This window comes from Thalassophryne amazonica, chromosome 14 (assembly GCF_902500255.1).
Source record: "Thalassophryne amazonica chromosome 14, fThaAma1.1, whole genome shotgun sequence".
Lineage (NCBI taxonomy): Eukaryota > Metazoa > Chordata > Actinopteri > Batrachoidiformes > Batrachoididae > Thalassophryne > Thalassophryne amazonica.
Genome location: NC_047116.1, coordinates 22,644,527 through 22,661,885, shown reverse-complemented (window position 1 = coordinate 22,661,885; position 17,359 = coordinate 22,644,527). Strand labels below are relative to the sequence as shown.

The 17,359-nt window shown below is 39.9% G+C and overlaps 2 protein-coding genes across 2 annotated transcripts; both read right to left on the bottom strand.

Moving 5' to 3' along the window:
- Window positions 1-162: 162 nt before the first annotated feature.
- On the bottom strand, window positions 163-10,055 carry LOC117525077 (calsequestrin-2-like). Its single transcript, XM_034186912.1, has 11 exons — window positions 9,624-10,055; window positions 7,597-7,681; window positions 7,343-7,443; window positions 7,137-7,248; window positions 2,599-2,672; window positions 2,390-2,520; window positions 2,175-2,220; window positions 2,020-2,074; window positions 1,802-1,902; window positions 1,626-1,700; window positions 163-1,538 (listed from the first exon to the last, which is right to left on the bottom strand). The coding sequence occupies exons 1-11, from the start codon at window positions 9,858-9,860 to the stop codon at window positions 1,344-1,346; spliced, it is 1,212 nt and encodes a 403-aa protein (XP_034042803.1). The 5' UTR covers window positions 9,861-10,055; the 3' UTR covers window positions 163-1,343.
- Window positions 10,056-11,777: 1,722 nt separating this feature from the next.
- On the bottom strand, window positions 11,778-14,780 carry LOC117525081 (potassium voltage-gated channel subfamily E member 2-like). Its single transcript, XM_034186916.1, has 2 exons — window positions 14,559-14,780; window positions 11,778-12,112 (listed from the first exon to the last, which is right to left on the bottom strand). The coding sequence occupies exon 2, from the start codon at window positions 12,110-12,112 to the stop codon at window positions 11,780-11,782; it is 333 nt and encodes a 110-aa protein (XP_034042807.1). The 5' UTR covers window positions 14,559-14,780; the 3' UTR covers window positions 11,778-11,779.
- Window positions 14,781-17,359: the final 2,579 nt, after the last annotated feature.

Sequence of the window (17,359 nt, the reverse complement as noted above, 5' to 3'; positions counted from 1 at the left end):
ACATTTTATATTCGTTTTTCATTCATTCATTTTTTGCCACTTATCCAGATTTGGGTCCCAGTGGCAGTAAACTAACTAACTCAGCACATTTTGTAGTCAAACTGAAGTAACTATTAGGCAAATAGAGGACATATTGCAAAAATTGGAATGTCAACACACCACTGACGTTGTACTTTATTGACAGTGACAGCACTGAGCCATATCCAAAGTAATTGAGCAAATTATGAGTAAATGAAAGGCATCAGAGAGGCAATGCATACCCTGCAGGCCCACACAATACTGCACTGTACGAATATAATGGTCATTTCAAGATATAGGAGTGATAGTAGCAGGACCAGTGAGCCGGGCATTAATGTAGCCCTGATGATTGGAGATACCCAACAGATGTGTTTTTCACAGCATAATGCGACCATTTCATGATGTTTTAATGATATCATTGCATCACTTTTATTACGTAATGATAAATGACTAGCTTATTTGGTATCAGCTTTGGATCACCTCTCTAGACTGACTGTTTGCAGAGATATCATGGACGGGGTGTTTCTCTGACTATAGTTTCTGATCATTGACCAAAATGAATCATTTTGAGACACTCTTCCAAGGATTAGTCCTACCAATTTTGCTTAAAATCTTCACAGTTACTTTTTACACAAATACATACCCACACAAGTAATTATGATTCCCTGCAGGACTATTTGTGTGCAGAGTAATAATGTTTGGAAAGTGCTATTTTGGTATCAAGTCTCGGTTGACTTGCTTTTCCACATTTGGGCTTATTTCTACATTTATCTTCATGACTGTGTCTTCACAGTATACTGAAGGAGGAGTCCAAAACAGGCTTTTAAACCCATTGGTGTTGGTGCTTGTACCCATTCCATGGCATTAAATTGTTGCGAGTCTATAATACACCCTGGATGGGACGCCAGTTCACCACAGATTACTTAACCAGGGTGGACTAGGACAAAGCAGATGAAGTCTCGTCAAAGGACACAGGGAGTGAGTGTACAGTAGTTCAGAGTCAAACCCGACCCTTTATCCCACTGAGCTACTTACTCTACATACATAAAAATGCTTAAATGCTGACATTTCAGATATATAAATGACTCTTAGATGTATGCATTTATTTGTGGCAAATATTAGGTCCATGCGGACTTGTCTGATATTACTTTAATGCCCAAAACCTACTCATATTTATATGAATACTGTTGTGAATTTCATTTTGAGGACTTGTAATTAGTACGCTCACACAAATTTATATTGTCGATGAGAGTTAATTTGCAGTAGTTTGTCTGAGGTCCATGTTTGTACCATTTCTGTGGCCAATCCACAAAGTCTAGATATTACTAATCATCCTCATCATCATCATCATCATTGTCGTCGTCATCATCGTCTTCATCCTCATCATCACTGTCATCATCATCATCGTCGTCGTCTTCAGTGTTTATTTTTCCGGACAGCACATCCTCAATCCAGTTCTCCAGTTCCTGAGCAGTGGGCAAGTTGTCATCATCATCCATCTCCAACCACACGCTATCGGCCTACATGAAGATGCACATAAACTGTCAGAGCAATTGGAAAATGACACTGTCTATCACTTTACTTGGACAATGTCTTTGAGGACTTACATCTGTAACATTTACAACTCCAATCTGGGGTTTGAACAGGTCCACTTTAAAGGTCTTCTCCCAGTAGGGGATCAGCTGAAGGGGGTCAGTAAAGATATTAGATCAATACTTTCTGAGTTGAGTATGTAGCTGCAACTGTAATTTGCCTGCCTGCCCTTCTGTCAATGTCAGCTCACCAGAGGAAAGTCATCTGGGTCAATCCAGACAATGCTGAGGTCAGGAACGTGGGTGTTGTCTCGTGCTACTTCCTTCAGGATCTCCAAAAACTCAAAGCCATCTAGAAGAAAGTAATACTGCATAGCATCAGGACACAAGAGTTACCGTCCCAGTTTGGGTTGTCCAAAGCAGGTTTAGCACAAAAGCAACATTAAGCAACACATGGTGCTGCTCTCACCAGGGTCTTCTTCTTCTGCAAAAGCCACGATGTGGATTCCCTCAATATCATCCTCCTAAGAAATGAATATATCACATTTCTTTAAATATCAGTTAAAGCCGGAGCTATACAGTAATTGCAAATGTTTCCTCTGTAACCAGGTCTTCCTCACTTACCCAGGTCTCAAACATAGTTTCCGCACGCAGCTTTCTAAGAGTTGGTCTGGCAACACACACACACACACACACACACACACACACACACACATTATTAGAACCAGCCTATTTTACAGTACCTGTCAGATCTTTGTAAAGAGCATACTATAGTCTCAAAGACACATTTTAAAGATACATGTGGTGAAGTGTGTTGTAGCGTGTTGGTCTTTGAATACCGTCTGTTTTCAGTTATGAATTCTACAAGATTCTCCTCAGAGTGTGGTCTGCCTGGGATGGTGACAGGCTCGTCCATGAAGGGCTCATAGAAGTCTACCTCATTCATCTTCAGAGTAAGTTCCTTGGCCACCTGAAGCAACAAATATAGCTTACTCAGGAGAAATGATCAGTGTTTTGTTCATTTGATTGCTATGTGTTTTATACTCACAGATTTCTCAAATGTGGCAAAGAATTTAATGTAGGGTTGGAAATGTTCTGCAGCTTCTTTGAATGCATAATAGTCTGAAGACAAGAGATAAAGTGGGAGTTGGGGTCAGCACAGTTTTCTACTATTTTCTTTTGGGTGTATACATTTGAATTTATTTATTTATTGGCCATAGGAGATTTGCACATCAAGGAGCTGAACTAGCTAAATTTTGACTTCTAGGTCATGGTCCCAAAATTGGTTTATGGGATGTACCCGCAACTCCTCTCGATATTTCCACTGTACGAGGTGCATTCAAAACGTATCTGACATTTGGCCACAAGAAATACATTTACTCACATGAGGGCCTGAAATCCTAATCCACTTCAAAGTAGTCTCCTTGGGACTGCAAACACTTCTCCCAACAGTTCTGCCATTGATGGAAACATTTCTGGAAGTCCTCTTTTGGAATGGTGTCCAGCGTGGCTGCCTTGTTCTGCTTAATGTCTTGTCACGACTTAAATCAAGCCCCTTTTAGTGTTGTTTTGATCTTGGGGAACAGCCAAAAATCAGAGGGAGCCATGTCAGGAGATTAGGGAGCCTGACGAATCGCAGGATTGTTGTGTTTGGCCAGGAAAGCCTGAATCAGCTGAGCAGAATGGGCGGGTGTGAGACTTTCAGACACAGTTGCTTCTGCTCTGCAGTCAGCAGCTTCGGCACAAATTTTGCTGGCACTCTCGGCATGCCAAAATCCTCCATCAAAATGGGATGTACCAAACCTGTGCTTATCCACACCTCGTCCGCAGGTTTTTAGATGGTGACACAACGGTCATCCATGATGATCAAAGTCCATATTCTGTCAATCACTTGATCATTTCAGCTTGTCTATGGCCTGCCGGAACATGCATGGCTCTCTACTGATATGCACCCAATTTTGAAGGGGTTAAATCACTCTTTAATGTGCATTATGCCCATGGCATCATCGCCAAAAGCCTGCTGAATCTTGAAACTGGTTTCTACTGGGGTATGTTAAAATATGATGGAACGCCTTTGCTCAAGTTGTTCCATCATATTATAGCAAATGAGAATCCGACAGCTACTCAGTACACGCTACTTCTAATGACTGATGTGCTCTGTGGACAAGAAAAATTCACACATACACAAAAAGGTTCCCTCCACCTCCTCACCAAATGACACACTTCATTTGTTTCCATGGGATAAAATAAGGTCGGATACTTTTACCTTATATGTGAGATTAGACCAGGCAGTGCAGCTGTTTGTGCAGCAGGGATAAAAATGGATCTGTAAATCCATAGAAATGAGGGGGTTAAAGTGTAAAAAGCATGAGTTTTGATATACCTTTCTTGCTTTCCTCAACAGATGAGTATCAATAAATCATAATTTGTAGCTGACATCACCAATGAGTTTCGTTATGGCACCTTGTATTGGGTGAAACGTTTTGTTTTGATAGCCAGTATGGCAAGTCCTCGTAAATAGTTATGCGATTGTTGTTTGGTGAAAACTGGTTAACAGAATATGAAATTAAGACATTTTTCAAGAAGGTTCATCATTATCACCAATACTAGCCAAAAAGACTACAGAAATGTCACAACAGCTGACGCAACTCTGTCTCATATCACTCAGAAAACATATGAGCCAACAAAACACTCATCAGTCTGCTTGGATCATTTGTATATACTGTTGTGTCCTTACATTCTCTTTGCATTTGTATTGTCTGTACAATACATATCATATGTACCTGAACATGGGTTGCATTATCTACTACTATAAGCAACAGGTCCATCATCACATCCCACAGCAGCCTGTACTTAAGGTTCTTGAATTGAAACAATATCTTCACCTTCTGGATATTTACCATTAATGCAAGCATTCTGCCAACAGGTCCAGTATCAGTACATTCAATCAGCTTGACCATTTAAAACATCACTTCTAGTGTTCTAATGTCACTACATTAAAACTGCTCTTGCTTCAGGCAGTGTCACCAGCATCACAGTTTTTGCAATGTCTCTACTTTAACATTGACCAAAAAAGTATACAGTTAACACATCTTGGGTGTGCTTGTGCAAAAGAATGTTTCTTATGTCAACTGTTAGGATCAGCAAAGAGGTTTTAAGGTGCTGGAACCGTTTACTTTTGAACAATGCATTAAAAACAATTGGTGTCCAGTGCAGCAGCGGATCTATCAACAGTATCAATATCAATATCAGTATCAATATCATCTAAATTTTTATGTGTCACATGGAAATGCTATTCTCAGCGTCATCGGCCCAGTTTTATGAAGCAGTACTAAGGAAGATAGACTGAGAATAAGCCTTAGCACTCAAACTTAGTCAAAGACTGCGAGTGGTAGCCTGCATGGCGACAGACTAGGCAAGTTAGACCCATCTTACTCTAGTCCAAAGAGCTCAAATTTAGATCACCCATTTATGGTGGTTTAGGCCTCTTTGTCCGAGTCTAATTATGTCATGTGGGACTATGTTCATGCCTGGGGTTTTGTATTGCTTTGTGTTCATGTTTGGGGTTTTTTGTATTGCTTTGTCTTCTGGTTACTGCACTCTCTTGCCTTGTGTCTGGGGTTTGGGTCTGGTGTGTTTTTTCCCTTCTATTTGCCACACCTCTTTCCTGATTGTTCCCTCACACCTGTTCGTAATTTTTCCCTCATTGCTTGCTGTTTTTAAGGCTCTGTTTTCCTCTTTGTCTTTGCCAGTTCAATGTGTCATTGCTACCAGCCTTCTCATAGTCCTTGTTTGTTGTTTTTCTGTAATTATTGTATGGCTTTTGCCTTACAATATAAAGCGCCTTGGGGCAACTGTTTGTTGTGATTTGGCGCTATATAAATAAAATTGATTTGATTTGTTATTGCCACGCTGTTTTTTTTTTTCGACCTTGAGTTTGTCTTATGATTTAGATACCACTGCTGTTTTTGGCCTGCCTTTCTGTGTACCAACCTCATTTTTAGGTAAACTCTTTATCTTATACCACACCTCTTGTGAGTGCAGCATTTGTGTCCTGCCTTTTTGTGCCCAAGTTCATGACAAACTGACATATATAAAATAACAGGGGTGTCATAATTTTCTGACAAAAACATGAAATTATAAAATAAAATGGAAATATTAACCACACTAAAAATCTTTTTTGACCATGAAAGACTCTGTGTAAAAAAATGTAAAATGTTAGATATTTTTTACAGTATAGGAGTCACTGCAAAAATCTTTAGGTCTCAAACATTTCCTCCACTGGTTCACCATCTGCAACTTTTTGAAACAGATTTGTATGTGAACCCACACTCCCTCAAATCCATAATGTTGGCCAATTTTGATTTAATTATTTTTTAATCATGCCAACCCTGGTGTCATATTTTAACTGACATTTTCTGAAGCACATTTGTTCAAAACTGCTGTAAGATACATGCAATATTAAGCCTGCTATGGCTGTAAATGTTTGTTTGACCGCTGAATGATGTTTCCATCTTTGAAATCACTAGAGGGCAAAAAAATTGGGAAATTGCAATTAAAACTTTTATTTTATTCTACAATGTTCTCCAAGTACCACAAACAACAATCCATTAGTGGTTATTTTTAAAACGCAGACATTTTAGACGAAGAATACAGAACCAACCTCAAGGGGTGGTGACCAAGAGGGTTAAGTGCATTTGATTCTAGAGCAGAAGGTTCCCAGTTTAAGCCTCCCCTGTCCATTCCCTATATGTAATATGGAGTTGTGTGAGAAAGGGCATCCAGTGTAAAACGTGCGCCAAATAGACAGGTAGATCCTCCTTGGATCTACTGTGGTGACCCTGAGTGAAACAAAGAAGAAGCTGAAGGGACTTACTATTGAACCAACCTCTGTTTTGCATTTTTGTCATGTTCTTGTTTTATTTCAACAGCAATGTTTCTCATATGCATTACCTCAAAGAGAATGTACACCTCGGGGTTGGTAAAATTTTCACTTTCTTTTCACATTGTTTCCACTTATTCTGGGCACACAGACGTGTCACATTCACAGAATAAGCACTGAGGAATGCAAAAAAACAAAACAAAACAACCAAGATCACATATTTCCAGGCTATCAAGCATGTGCAAAGGACAAGAAAATTCAGGCTATTTGAACGACAATTATTTTGTCCATAACTTTAATCTAGGACTTTCCTTAGTTGTTAGAGACTCTCAAGTCAAGAACCTTAAAATGGCTCATCATGGCGCATGTTATTTTTCAGTCTGATCCTAAATTTAAACCGTTGGTCTAGTGGGTCTCGGACTGTGACTTAGCCCTTTTAGTACTGCTTCATAAAACCGGGCCCAGGACCTTCTGGGTGAAATGATTGGCGCTTAACCTGCTAGCTAACTTGATGGTTGTCAGTCCAATACTGGATGTAACCAGATACAGTATGTTAACAAGTTTACACCCGCTTATGGAAGACTTACACCTCTAGGATCAATGAAAGTTGAAGAGGTATTATTTTGTTGCAACCCACCATATTAGCTTAGAATATCTACAAAATATACTCTAGCACTTATTTACTCTCAGCCTCACACACTCACGCTCAGAGTTTTCATTCTTGAAGTAGCCAACGACTCGGATTTCCTCCTCCATTTTATCGAAGGCTTTCAGCTCACGAGCATTCCCAATCACTTCCACCGCCTCATCCAGAAGCTGTGGGTGGACAAAGGATGGGAAGGATAAGTCTGGCAAGACTGTTGGGGATAAATTAAAACAGCTGCAAATTTGTACCTAAATATGACCTTACATCCAACAAGAACTCCACCAGAGTGTTAGCAGAGAACAAACCATCAAACTCGATCACCCGGTCAGCCTTAAAAACATAAATACTGCCTTCCTCCTCAAGACCTGTTGATGATACAAAGTTCATGCATACCTACATAACACCAAACTCAAACATTTTACTCATGACTGAGTATAATTCTCATTTCATAACTTGAAAGTATTTTTTCAGAGTTTCTATTTAAAAAGTTACATTTACAAAAAATGTACACAATTTACCCAATATTTTGGCCACCTTTGCATCTTTGCGAGAGTCCACCATTCCAAACCCAACATCCTTGTCTTCCATGACCTGGGCTACAAGCTAGAGCCAAAAGAAAAGAAAACACATTGTGAAACTCAGGAAAAATACTGATTTTAAAAGCGTTTATATACTTAAGAATGTACAAAAACTGAAACCAGCTGGTAGAATCATATCAGTGTCCAAACAGCATTTGATCACACTGCTGCTTAGCACTCTTTATACTAAAATATTGAAACAGTAATCAAGAAAGACCATTTAACTGATCTTTTCATTAGATGTCTTTAAAATAATGATGAAAGTTAAAAGGTCCTTTAATGAGTGTTGGCACATAGTTGGATTGCAATGTACCACAAAGACATGTAAGAAATTATTTTAGCATTTTAACAGTTTATTGAAAAATTACCAAATGTGCAGTGTAAAAAATGTAGTTTAGATGCACAAAACGTGTCAAATACACGATCACGGTTGGGCGAATAAGATAAGACATTATATTTATCTGCCCAACGGTTGTGCATGTAACGTTCAGTGTATGACTTATCTGCCCAACGGTTGGACATATAGCCTTTGCCTAAAAAAAAAGTCACAGGAAGGGAAAGCCATGGTTCAAATTACAGGAGGTATTAAAAAGGTCGCCTTAAATAATACATGGACACCCCCTGGATAGTCAGAAAACCCTGACAAAAAAACCTTACATCTGGAAAAAGGGCATTCATGACATTACCTCAGTAATTTGAGTCATCAACTACTTAGCCTACACTACAGTAGCGCTAGGCTAACGTTATCTTTTGGCTAAATTAAATTGTCAGACATTTTGCTGATGTATGGTGATAGTAACTTAACTACTTGTACAGAGAATGTGAATATATCTCATAGCAGTAATGTTTTTGCATTTGCTTTGCATTTTTAATGTTAGCAATGTCTCACCAATCGCGAAGGGGAGCCGCCATGGCTGTGGCGTTAACTCGGGTTGCTCAATTTCCTCACGTTTCCAAGCTAAAGATTTTCAGCCCTACATAGTGTTAAAGGTATTTTTCCTCAAGCCAGAGGTGGGAACTTCCAAGTGTTCTGAACTCAGCATTACTGTAAAACAATCTAGCTAGCTATACCCAAAAAATGAAAAAATTACACGCTACAGATACTAAACCAATACCGTGCACACATTTCATGCTCCTTTAAATAAAAAAATCTGACATTAGGAAACAAATGTAAATAAGCAAAATGCTCTAACCATTCAGAATAAATATAGTACATTTAGTTTATAAAACTGAATAATGTCTTTGCAGTTTATAAGAAAATCAGACTGGATTTAATCTAGTGTTATACTCATTTCATTATTGACTGATTACTGACCATTACCAATATGTTTTGTACATCTAAGAAGAAATCTGTTTTTAAAAAAAATGAAAATGAGTTTTGTAATTTGATCAGTTAATATCACGTTGCTCTATCTTTTTAAGCCTCTCACACTAAAAAAAAAAAAAAAAAAGACTCATTGGATGAACTCAATTCATTTATGTGCAGGATTTCGATTGAATAAATATATGTAGCCCCAACTCAAAGAAAACACATCCATGCAAGATTATTAATTTAATTTAGTTGGGAGCACATATATTTATTAGTTGGAAATCCAGTCCAATGAGTCAGTTTTTTTGTTAATGCATTTGACTTTTTGGAAAAGGAATGCTGGGTATTTCAAATTTAAATGTCAACCTTCTAATGGTGGTTCTGAAAAAGAGAAAATCCTAGATGACTAAAATTGTTCACATTATTTTTTGTTGTATTTTTTCATTAAGTGAGTGGGACATAGTGTTTCTCACCTGTTAAAGTGTATATCTGTTGTTGTTTCTCGCTGTAACTGTCTATAGATGCATGGGCACAGCCATGCAGACAGATCCTTCTTTTTTGTTTTGTCTTTTTTTTTTTTTTTTTTTACTTTTTTTTTCCCCCGAGCACCTTCATTTGTCCTATAATTCCCATCGGACCGCTGCACCTCTTTACTTACCTCCAGCACCAGCTCAGTCGTCTGCTGTTGTTTTTGCAGCTCCTTGTTATCTGATAAGGGCTTGTGGTAGAACATGCAGAACATAGTATGCTTCCTCAAAGCTTTTCTGTAGTTCTTTTCACTGATGTCGATAACACGGTCTTTCCCATCATACTGTGGGAATTCCAGCACCTTCTCAGCCCGAGCCAGAGGCAGGAGACTCAGACACGAGAGCAAGATCAACCACAGGGACCGCATGGTGCAGAGCTGAATTTTAGAATTCAGTTTAGTTGCAAAAAAGAAAGGTCACCCAAAATCCAGTGAAACAGTATGGAATTGTAAGGAATGCTGCAGATCTTTTGGATCTGTCACTGAAGAATCTTCTTAAACATCTCAAGTTGTGCACACAAATCCAACTTCAAAGCCAAGAGACTTCTTTTTCAACCCTGATACTCCTTCAGCCCCAAGAGACACAAAAGAGAAAGAGATCAGTCAGGCCTGTGAGGGTCTGGAGGCTGATACCATACATAGAAACACTCCTCTCCTCCTACCCGTGCAGGACAGGCCCATTTTTAGGACACCAGTTGTCTCAATTCTAAAAATAAACGCGCAAGAAAAGAAAGACATAAGAAAGGCCAACTGAGGGGAAGGGGTTACTTTGAAAAAACAACAATAATGAGCTGCAGAAATCTGGTTATTTTTAGGTGTTTGAGTCTGAGAATAAAATGAACAGTACTCATTTTTGAAGCATAGGAAAGAATGGGGCTGTATTTTCAGTCACAGCTCAAGAGACAATCTGCCAACAGGTGTGCAAATGTCAGCCTGAAACGTGCGCCAGATAGATAATCTTTCCTGATAATTGGAGACTGCACTGCCCTCTGTAGGTTAGGTCAGGTCAAACAGGTGGTTACCAAGCTTGCTGTCATGTAGGGTCCTCCATGAACCCATCATGCAGGGTCCTACATGAACTCATCATGTAGGTTCCTACATGAACTCATCATGTAGGGTCCTACATGAACTCATGAACCCATAATGTAGAGTCCTCCACAAACCTATGAACCCTATTATGTAGGACCCTACATGATCCCATCATGTAGGATCCTACATAAATCCATGAACCCATAATGTAGAGTCCTCCACAAACCTATGAACCCTATTATGTAGGACCCTACATGATCCCATCATGTAGGGTCCTACATGAACCCATGTACCCATCCAGAACCCAGGATGGGAACTACACACGCAGCAAATTAGTCTATCCCTACCTCCTGAAAGTAGCCATCTAACACAGCCAGGTGATACATTAGTGTCCCTCTGGCCTTTTCCATTGGCTGGAGTTCTTAACACTGAAACAGCTGCACACTGGATCCCATCAGAAAGGCACCACATGGCTACAATCCCATGAAATTGCCTTGCGTTCCAAGCGATATACAACATTTGAGTTTTCTTAAATAACTATTTGGTTTACACAAAACATTCAGGTCTCGCAACCATTCAGAAAAATGGAAAGCACCAAGACCCTAATGACATAGACCTTCACTTTCTTGTAAAGGTACTGTCCAGTGACCTCATGTCTCCATAAGCTCTCCTGCCTTGAAGAATGTTGTTGCCAAGATAAGTGAATTTCTGTACAAATTTGACAGTTGCACCACAAACAGATGTACTTTTTAGTCTCTGAGTGCATGAAGTCATTGAAAGTCTTAGCCTTAATCCGAGTCAAAAGCAAATCCAGGCATTCTGGGTCCTCACTCATCTTTTCAACCAGGATAACCATTTATTCCACAAAAATTCCAGCATCTTCCAAAAACATCAAGGTCAGTAAATCTTTAGTCACTGACACAGCCACCTAAATTAACTGACTCCACAACCCAACACCAGAGACTTGGTCTCCATGCCACACAGCACTCAGAGTACCTTTTCTATAGTCTGGCCATGATATCGAGTGACTTACTGGAGATCCTGCAAATTGTCAGGATGTTCCACAGAGCAGCTCGGACAACCGAATCAAACACTGTGCAAACAATATTTGTGAATGTGTTCAATGAGTAGAAGCTCCTTTAAAACTGGAACATAAGACATTATTTACAATAAATAAGAACAGAGTTGAACCACAAATTAGATGAGATTTTATTATTCTGATTACAAGTTGGATGAACAGATTGCACCGACAACCAGCATTATATAGCTGCCGAGTTGCTTATGACATCATTCTGTTGTATGTGAGCCGTCCAGTCCTCTTTGATGTATTGGTGGTAGGGGTCATTCGAGTGCTCCCTCCTCTTGGATTTCACCGTGCTCACTAACATGGCAACAATAATGAAAGCAAACATGCCGAGCATCACTGCCAGATACCAGACGGCGTTCCTGAAATTCTCCTCAGCCAGCGTCTTGTCCAAAGCATTCTCTGCTGCTGTCATGTTTCGCTTGCAGCTTTCCAGGTAATTAGTCAGGGCACTAGTCAGGGATTCCTCCAGGTAAAGGGTCAGGTTGGCCCAATTTGTTGCACTCATCTAGTTAAAGTAGAAACAAAACTTTAGCTTCTACTGATTCAAAAATATGCTTCTATTTAAAAAAAAAATCCCATTTTTGCATGCATAATTACCATAATATGTTTGTTTTTTCTGAACTACTACTAATGATCTCCCCTTTGACATAACTATTCATGTGTATTTTGTACTCTAAATATATCAACCAATCTGAGTGGGACCAGTCCTTCCTTCCCTTTAAACCGAAGTTTGACAGGCGCACAGTGCTTTGGCAGTGAGGAAGCAGAACCAAGTGAAAGTACAGCATTTTATTTATTTATTTATTCATTTTTCTGTGGTGACAGAAGATATCAATGCAACAGCTCTGGACTGGACTTTGCGCTGCTTTGCAACAGGGTGTAAGATAGGGAGGGCCTTTAAAGTTTACTGGACGTGCAAAACAATTACAAAACTAACCATGGTCCACTCATTCTTATTGGAAACCAATTTGTTATTTCATATCAGAATCAGAATCGCCTTTAGTGTCATTGTAATTTACATTGCAACGAGATTTGAGTGCAACTCCAAAAGGTGCGAGTAATTATTAGCCAAACAAAAAGATAAGAAAATTTAACAAGATAAATTATTTAAATACGAGGTCTATTATATAATAAACTGACCCTTTTATTTTTTTTTTTAACTATATGGATTTGAATGACATGCAATTACACCAATCATGCTTGAACCCTCGTGCGCATGCGTGAGTTTTTTCACGCGTCGGTGACGTCATTTCCCTGTGGGCAGGCCTTGAGTGAGATGTGGTCCCGCCCTCTCGGCTGAATTCCTTTGTTTCACACGCTGCTCGAGACGGCGCTCGTTGCTGTTTCTGTCGCTGTAAGGACTTCCCACGCAGCGGGACGTCGTGCAGCGCTTCCAGGCGCCGTCGTCGGCCTGTTTCGAGCTGAAAACATCCTAATTTAAGGCTTAATTCACCCAGGACGTCGTGAGAGAACAGAGAAGATTCAGAAGAGGCCGGCATGAGGACTTTATGCGGACATTCCACTGTTTAAGGACATTTTTTAATGAAAGACGTGCGCGCAAATTCGCCGAGTCGTTTCCGTGACGACTCGGCAAATCTGTGTGCACCGCGACAGGAAAAACACCTCCGTGTTGAAAACCATTTGTAAAATTCAGGCGGCTTTTGATGGCTTTCAACAAGTGAGTAACTGAGAAATTGTTTACCAGCTTGGGCATGTTCCAACTTGCCCGTTAAGGTTTCCAACGGAGGTGTTTTTCCTGTCGCGACCCCCCGCGGTCGGGTCCGGCCCGACATGCGTCTCTGCCTGCACGTTCTTTCATTACAAAATGTCCGTTAACAATGGAATGTCCAAATAAACTCCTCATGCCCACTTCTTCTGAAAGTTCTCTGTTCTCTGACGACTTACTGGGTCAACAGAGCCTGAAATGTGGAAGTTTTCAATTTGAAACGGCGAGACGCTGCCGCCTCGAAGCGCAGATCGCCGTCAGGCGCCGTGGGCCGTCCTTACGGCGACACTACCAGACCAAAATCTCTCGTCAGCCGTTAAAACGTTTACCGAAAACCAGCTGAATTTATCGAATGGTGTCCACTCAGTTGTGCCTTACAGTTTTGAAAAAATTTTGATCAAACAAAGCAGCAGTCTCTGAGCCTTTCCTAAACAATGAAAAAATCGACAAGAGGGTGGGCGACTCCTCACTCAAAGACTGCCCACAGGTGAATGATGTAACCGACAGGCATGAAAAAACTCTCACATGCCCACGAGGGTTCAAGCATGTCTGATGTAATCACACGTGATTCAAATCCATATGGTTTTTGAAAAAAATAATAAGGTCGGATACTTTTCCAATAGACCTCGTATATGTACAACTAAAAATAAAATGTGGGCAAAATATAAGATGTAAAATGAGAAATTATGTACAACTGTGGAATGATATTGCACGGGAAAATAGTGCACGTGGGTACAGATATTGATATGATATGTTAAATACTGCTTTTTGTGCAGCTTTTTGTGCCTTAAAAAGTATTACGAAACCCATACACTGTCATTAAATAAGAGAAAGATTTAACTGGAGATCCACAAAAAAGCGTGTGACTAAAAGATTCTTTTTATCCAAAATTGCATGGGGATTCATCTACAATAACTCTGCTAAGTTATTAATGCGAGAACAATAATGTGAAACCTAATTATTTATTCACAGCTGCAGGAACTAGGTACAGTTATGTTCATTGGATTGTCTGTTTTAAAGAGCAGCTCTGCAGTCATGATTTTGATTTAAAAGACTTCAGATTTTTTAAAAAGCTTAGGTGGAATGGAAAGCGTTTCGTGGCGACTCTGAGTGAAACACGGGAGAAGCCGAAGGGAGTTATTAACGGTGGAGATTTGTTGTTGTTTTCCCCACTTAAGCTCAAATTTACAGTCATATGTAGATAAATAAATTAGATGATACCAACCTTCTTCCAACTTTGTCCAGGGTGTATCAGTCTGTTCTTTCAATAGGAGATCCAGACTCCTGGGAAACCTCTGAGCCGCAGGACTTAGAATTGTTTTAAGAAATAAAGACTAAAATTGTGAGCTGCCACCTCACAGGAACAGGCTCTGCTCATATTTAGTTTACTTTTGAAATCTTAACTCTTGGCTTGAGGCGTTTCAGTGTGTAAGTGGGAGAGAGGGTTGGTGATGACCTTGAAAATGGTCAGCCAACCCATTTTGGTGATAAAGAAATAAAAGTGTTGTAAAGTAGCCTCCCACACTCACAAGCACACACATGGTGTGACAATGGTACACTAGAAGTATAAAAAAGTTATTGTTAGTACAACTGCGTCCCTAAAGGCGAGCTCCTTTTGTCGAATTTGTCTTTTGTGTTTCAATCCCTTTCTGTGCAAGAGGCTCACTGCCAAGATGAGAAATCCATGAGTCAGAACTTCTGAATTTAGAAAATTCTGTCCTGCAGAAGCATAAAATATTGCAAACACATATACAGTGAGTCAAATAAGTATTTGATATACTGCCAGTGTTTCCACCTACAAACACTGGGGAGGTCTGTGCACTTCAACTGTGAGAGACAGAATTAAAAAAAAAAAACAAATCCAGAAAATTACTTTGTATGATTTTTACATAATTAATTTGCTTTTTTTTTTTTTTTTGCATGAAATAACTAGAGAAACAGACCTTAATATTTCGTACAGAAACCTTTGTTTGCATTTACAGAGGTCAGACATTTCCTGTATTTCTTGACCACGTTTGCACACTGCAGCAGGGATTTTGGTCCACTCCTCCATACAGATCTTCTCCAAATCTTTCAGGTTTTGAGTTTCAGCTCCCTCCAAAGATTTTCTATTGAGTTCCGGTCTGGAGACTGGCTAGGCCACTCCAGGACCTCCTTAGTTGCCCTGGCTGTGTGTTTGGGGTCATTGTCATGCTGGAAGACCCAGCCATGACCCATCTTAAATGCTCTTACTGTGGGAAGGAGGTAATTTGGCAACATCTCATGATACATGACCCCATCCATCCTCCCTTCTATACGGTGCAGTCGTCCTGTTCCCTTTGCAGAAAAGCACCCCCAGAGTATGATGTTTCCTTGGGGTTGTTCTCATCCTCTAAACATGGTACATGGAGTTGATACCAAAAAGCTCTATTTTGGTCTCATCTGACCACATGACCTTCTCCCATGCCTCCTCTGGATCATCCAGATGGTCACTGGTGAACTTCAAACGGGCCTGGACATGTGCTGGCTTGAGCAGGGGGCCTTGCTGCCCTGCAGGATTTTAAACCATGACAGCATCATGTGTTACTAATGTAATCTTTGTGACTGTGGTCCCAGCTCTCTTCAGGTCATTGACCACGTCCTTCTGTGTACTTCTGGACTTTCTCAGAATCATCCTTATCCCATGAGGCGAGATCTTGCAAGGAGCCCCAGACCAAGGGAGATCGACAGTCATCTTGTGTTTCTTCCACTTTCTAATAAATAATCATAACAGTTGTTGTCTTCTCACCAAGCTGCTTGCCTGTTGTCCTGTAGTCCATCCCAGCCTTGTGCAGGTCTACAGTTTTGTCCCTGGTGTCCTTAGACAGCTCTTTGGTCTTGGCTATGGTGGACAGGTCGGAGTGTGATTGAGTGTGTGAACAGGTGTCTATTATACAGGTACCAAGTTCAAACAGGTGCAATTAATACAGGTAAAGAGTGCAGAATAAGAGGGCTTCTTAAAGACAAATTAACAGGTCTGTGAGACACAGAATTCTTGCTGGTTGGAAGGTGATCAAATACTTATTTGATGCAATAAAATGCAAACTAATTATTTAAAAATCATAAAATCATACATTTTCTCAATTTTATTTTTAGATTCTGTCCCTTATTACAGACCTCTCCTTGTAGGTGGAGAAACTTGCAAAATCAACAGTGGATCAAATACTTATTTGCCTCACTGTATTTTTTTATTATTATTATTATTTAGTCAGCTTTAAAGTAATACACAAATAAACTCCAACACTTCAGCAATTGCTATCCTCTTGTTGGCTAGTGGCCATGCTAGTTAGCTAATATGTCCTACTCACATATACGCTCACCTTGCTAGCTTACATCAAGACGGCCATTATCATATTGATGATATGAGAGACAATGTACATCTTTTATGTAGTTATGTTTAATTTAGCAACTACAAAATCCTAGTCCTAGGGTCCACTGGTCCTAACCTCTTCATATTATTTGATTGTGTATATTACAACCCCAAACTGATTTTAAAGTTTACCCTACCCCTAACCCTAACCAGGACTAGTGGACCCTAGGACTTTTGGACAACAGCTTTAACACTGAAAGCACCAAGGAATATTGTTGAAACTGAGAACATGAAAGAAGGAAATACAAAGATTTCAGGTACTGTATGTGTTCATCCCTACTAACTGCTAATTTGTTCAACACATTAATATGTTGGCATCATTTTATGTCTTGTGGAACTCTTTGTGATCCAGATATGATTCGGCATATCTGATTCATATCTGTTTACATGGACAGCAATATTCCGATATTAAACTGGTTCAGACACTAATCTGAATAAGACACCGCCATAAAGAGGTGGTGGCACTTGGTCAGTGCACTTGGCTTCAGCGCGGAAGGTTCCCTGTTCAAATCCCACCCCTGTCACATTTCTTCATGTAGCGTGGAGTTGTATCAGGAAGGGAATCCGGTGTAAAACCTGTGCCAAAATCAATGTGCAACCTGTGAGTGAAAACAAGGGAGCAGCCGAAGGGATTTATT

What these genes read in the sequence shown, in the direction of transcription:
- LOC117525077 (XM_034186912.1), bottom strand. Translation starts at nt 9,860, where the DNA reads ATGCGGTCCCTGTGGTTGATCTTGCTCTCGTGTCTGAGTCTCCTGCCT. An exon ending in TTCATAACTGAAAACAGACG is followed by an intron (nt 2,221 to 2,389) that starts GTATTCAAAGAC and finishes GTGTGTTGCCAG; the next exon opens with ACCAACTCTTAGAAAGCTGC. An exon ending in TGCAGAAGAAGAAGACCCTG is followed by an intron (nt 1,903 to 2,019) that starts GTGAGAGCAGCA and finishes ACTTTCTTCTAG; the next exon opens with ATGGCTTTGAGTTTTTGGAG.
- LOC117525081 (XM_034186916.1), bottom strand. Translation starts at nt 12,112, where the DNA reads ATGAGTGCAACAAATTGGGCCAACCTGACCCTTTACCTGGAGGAATCC.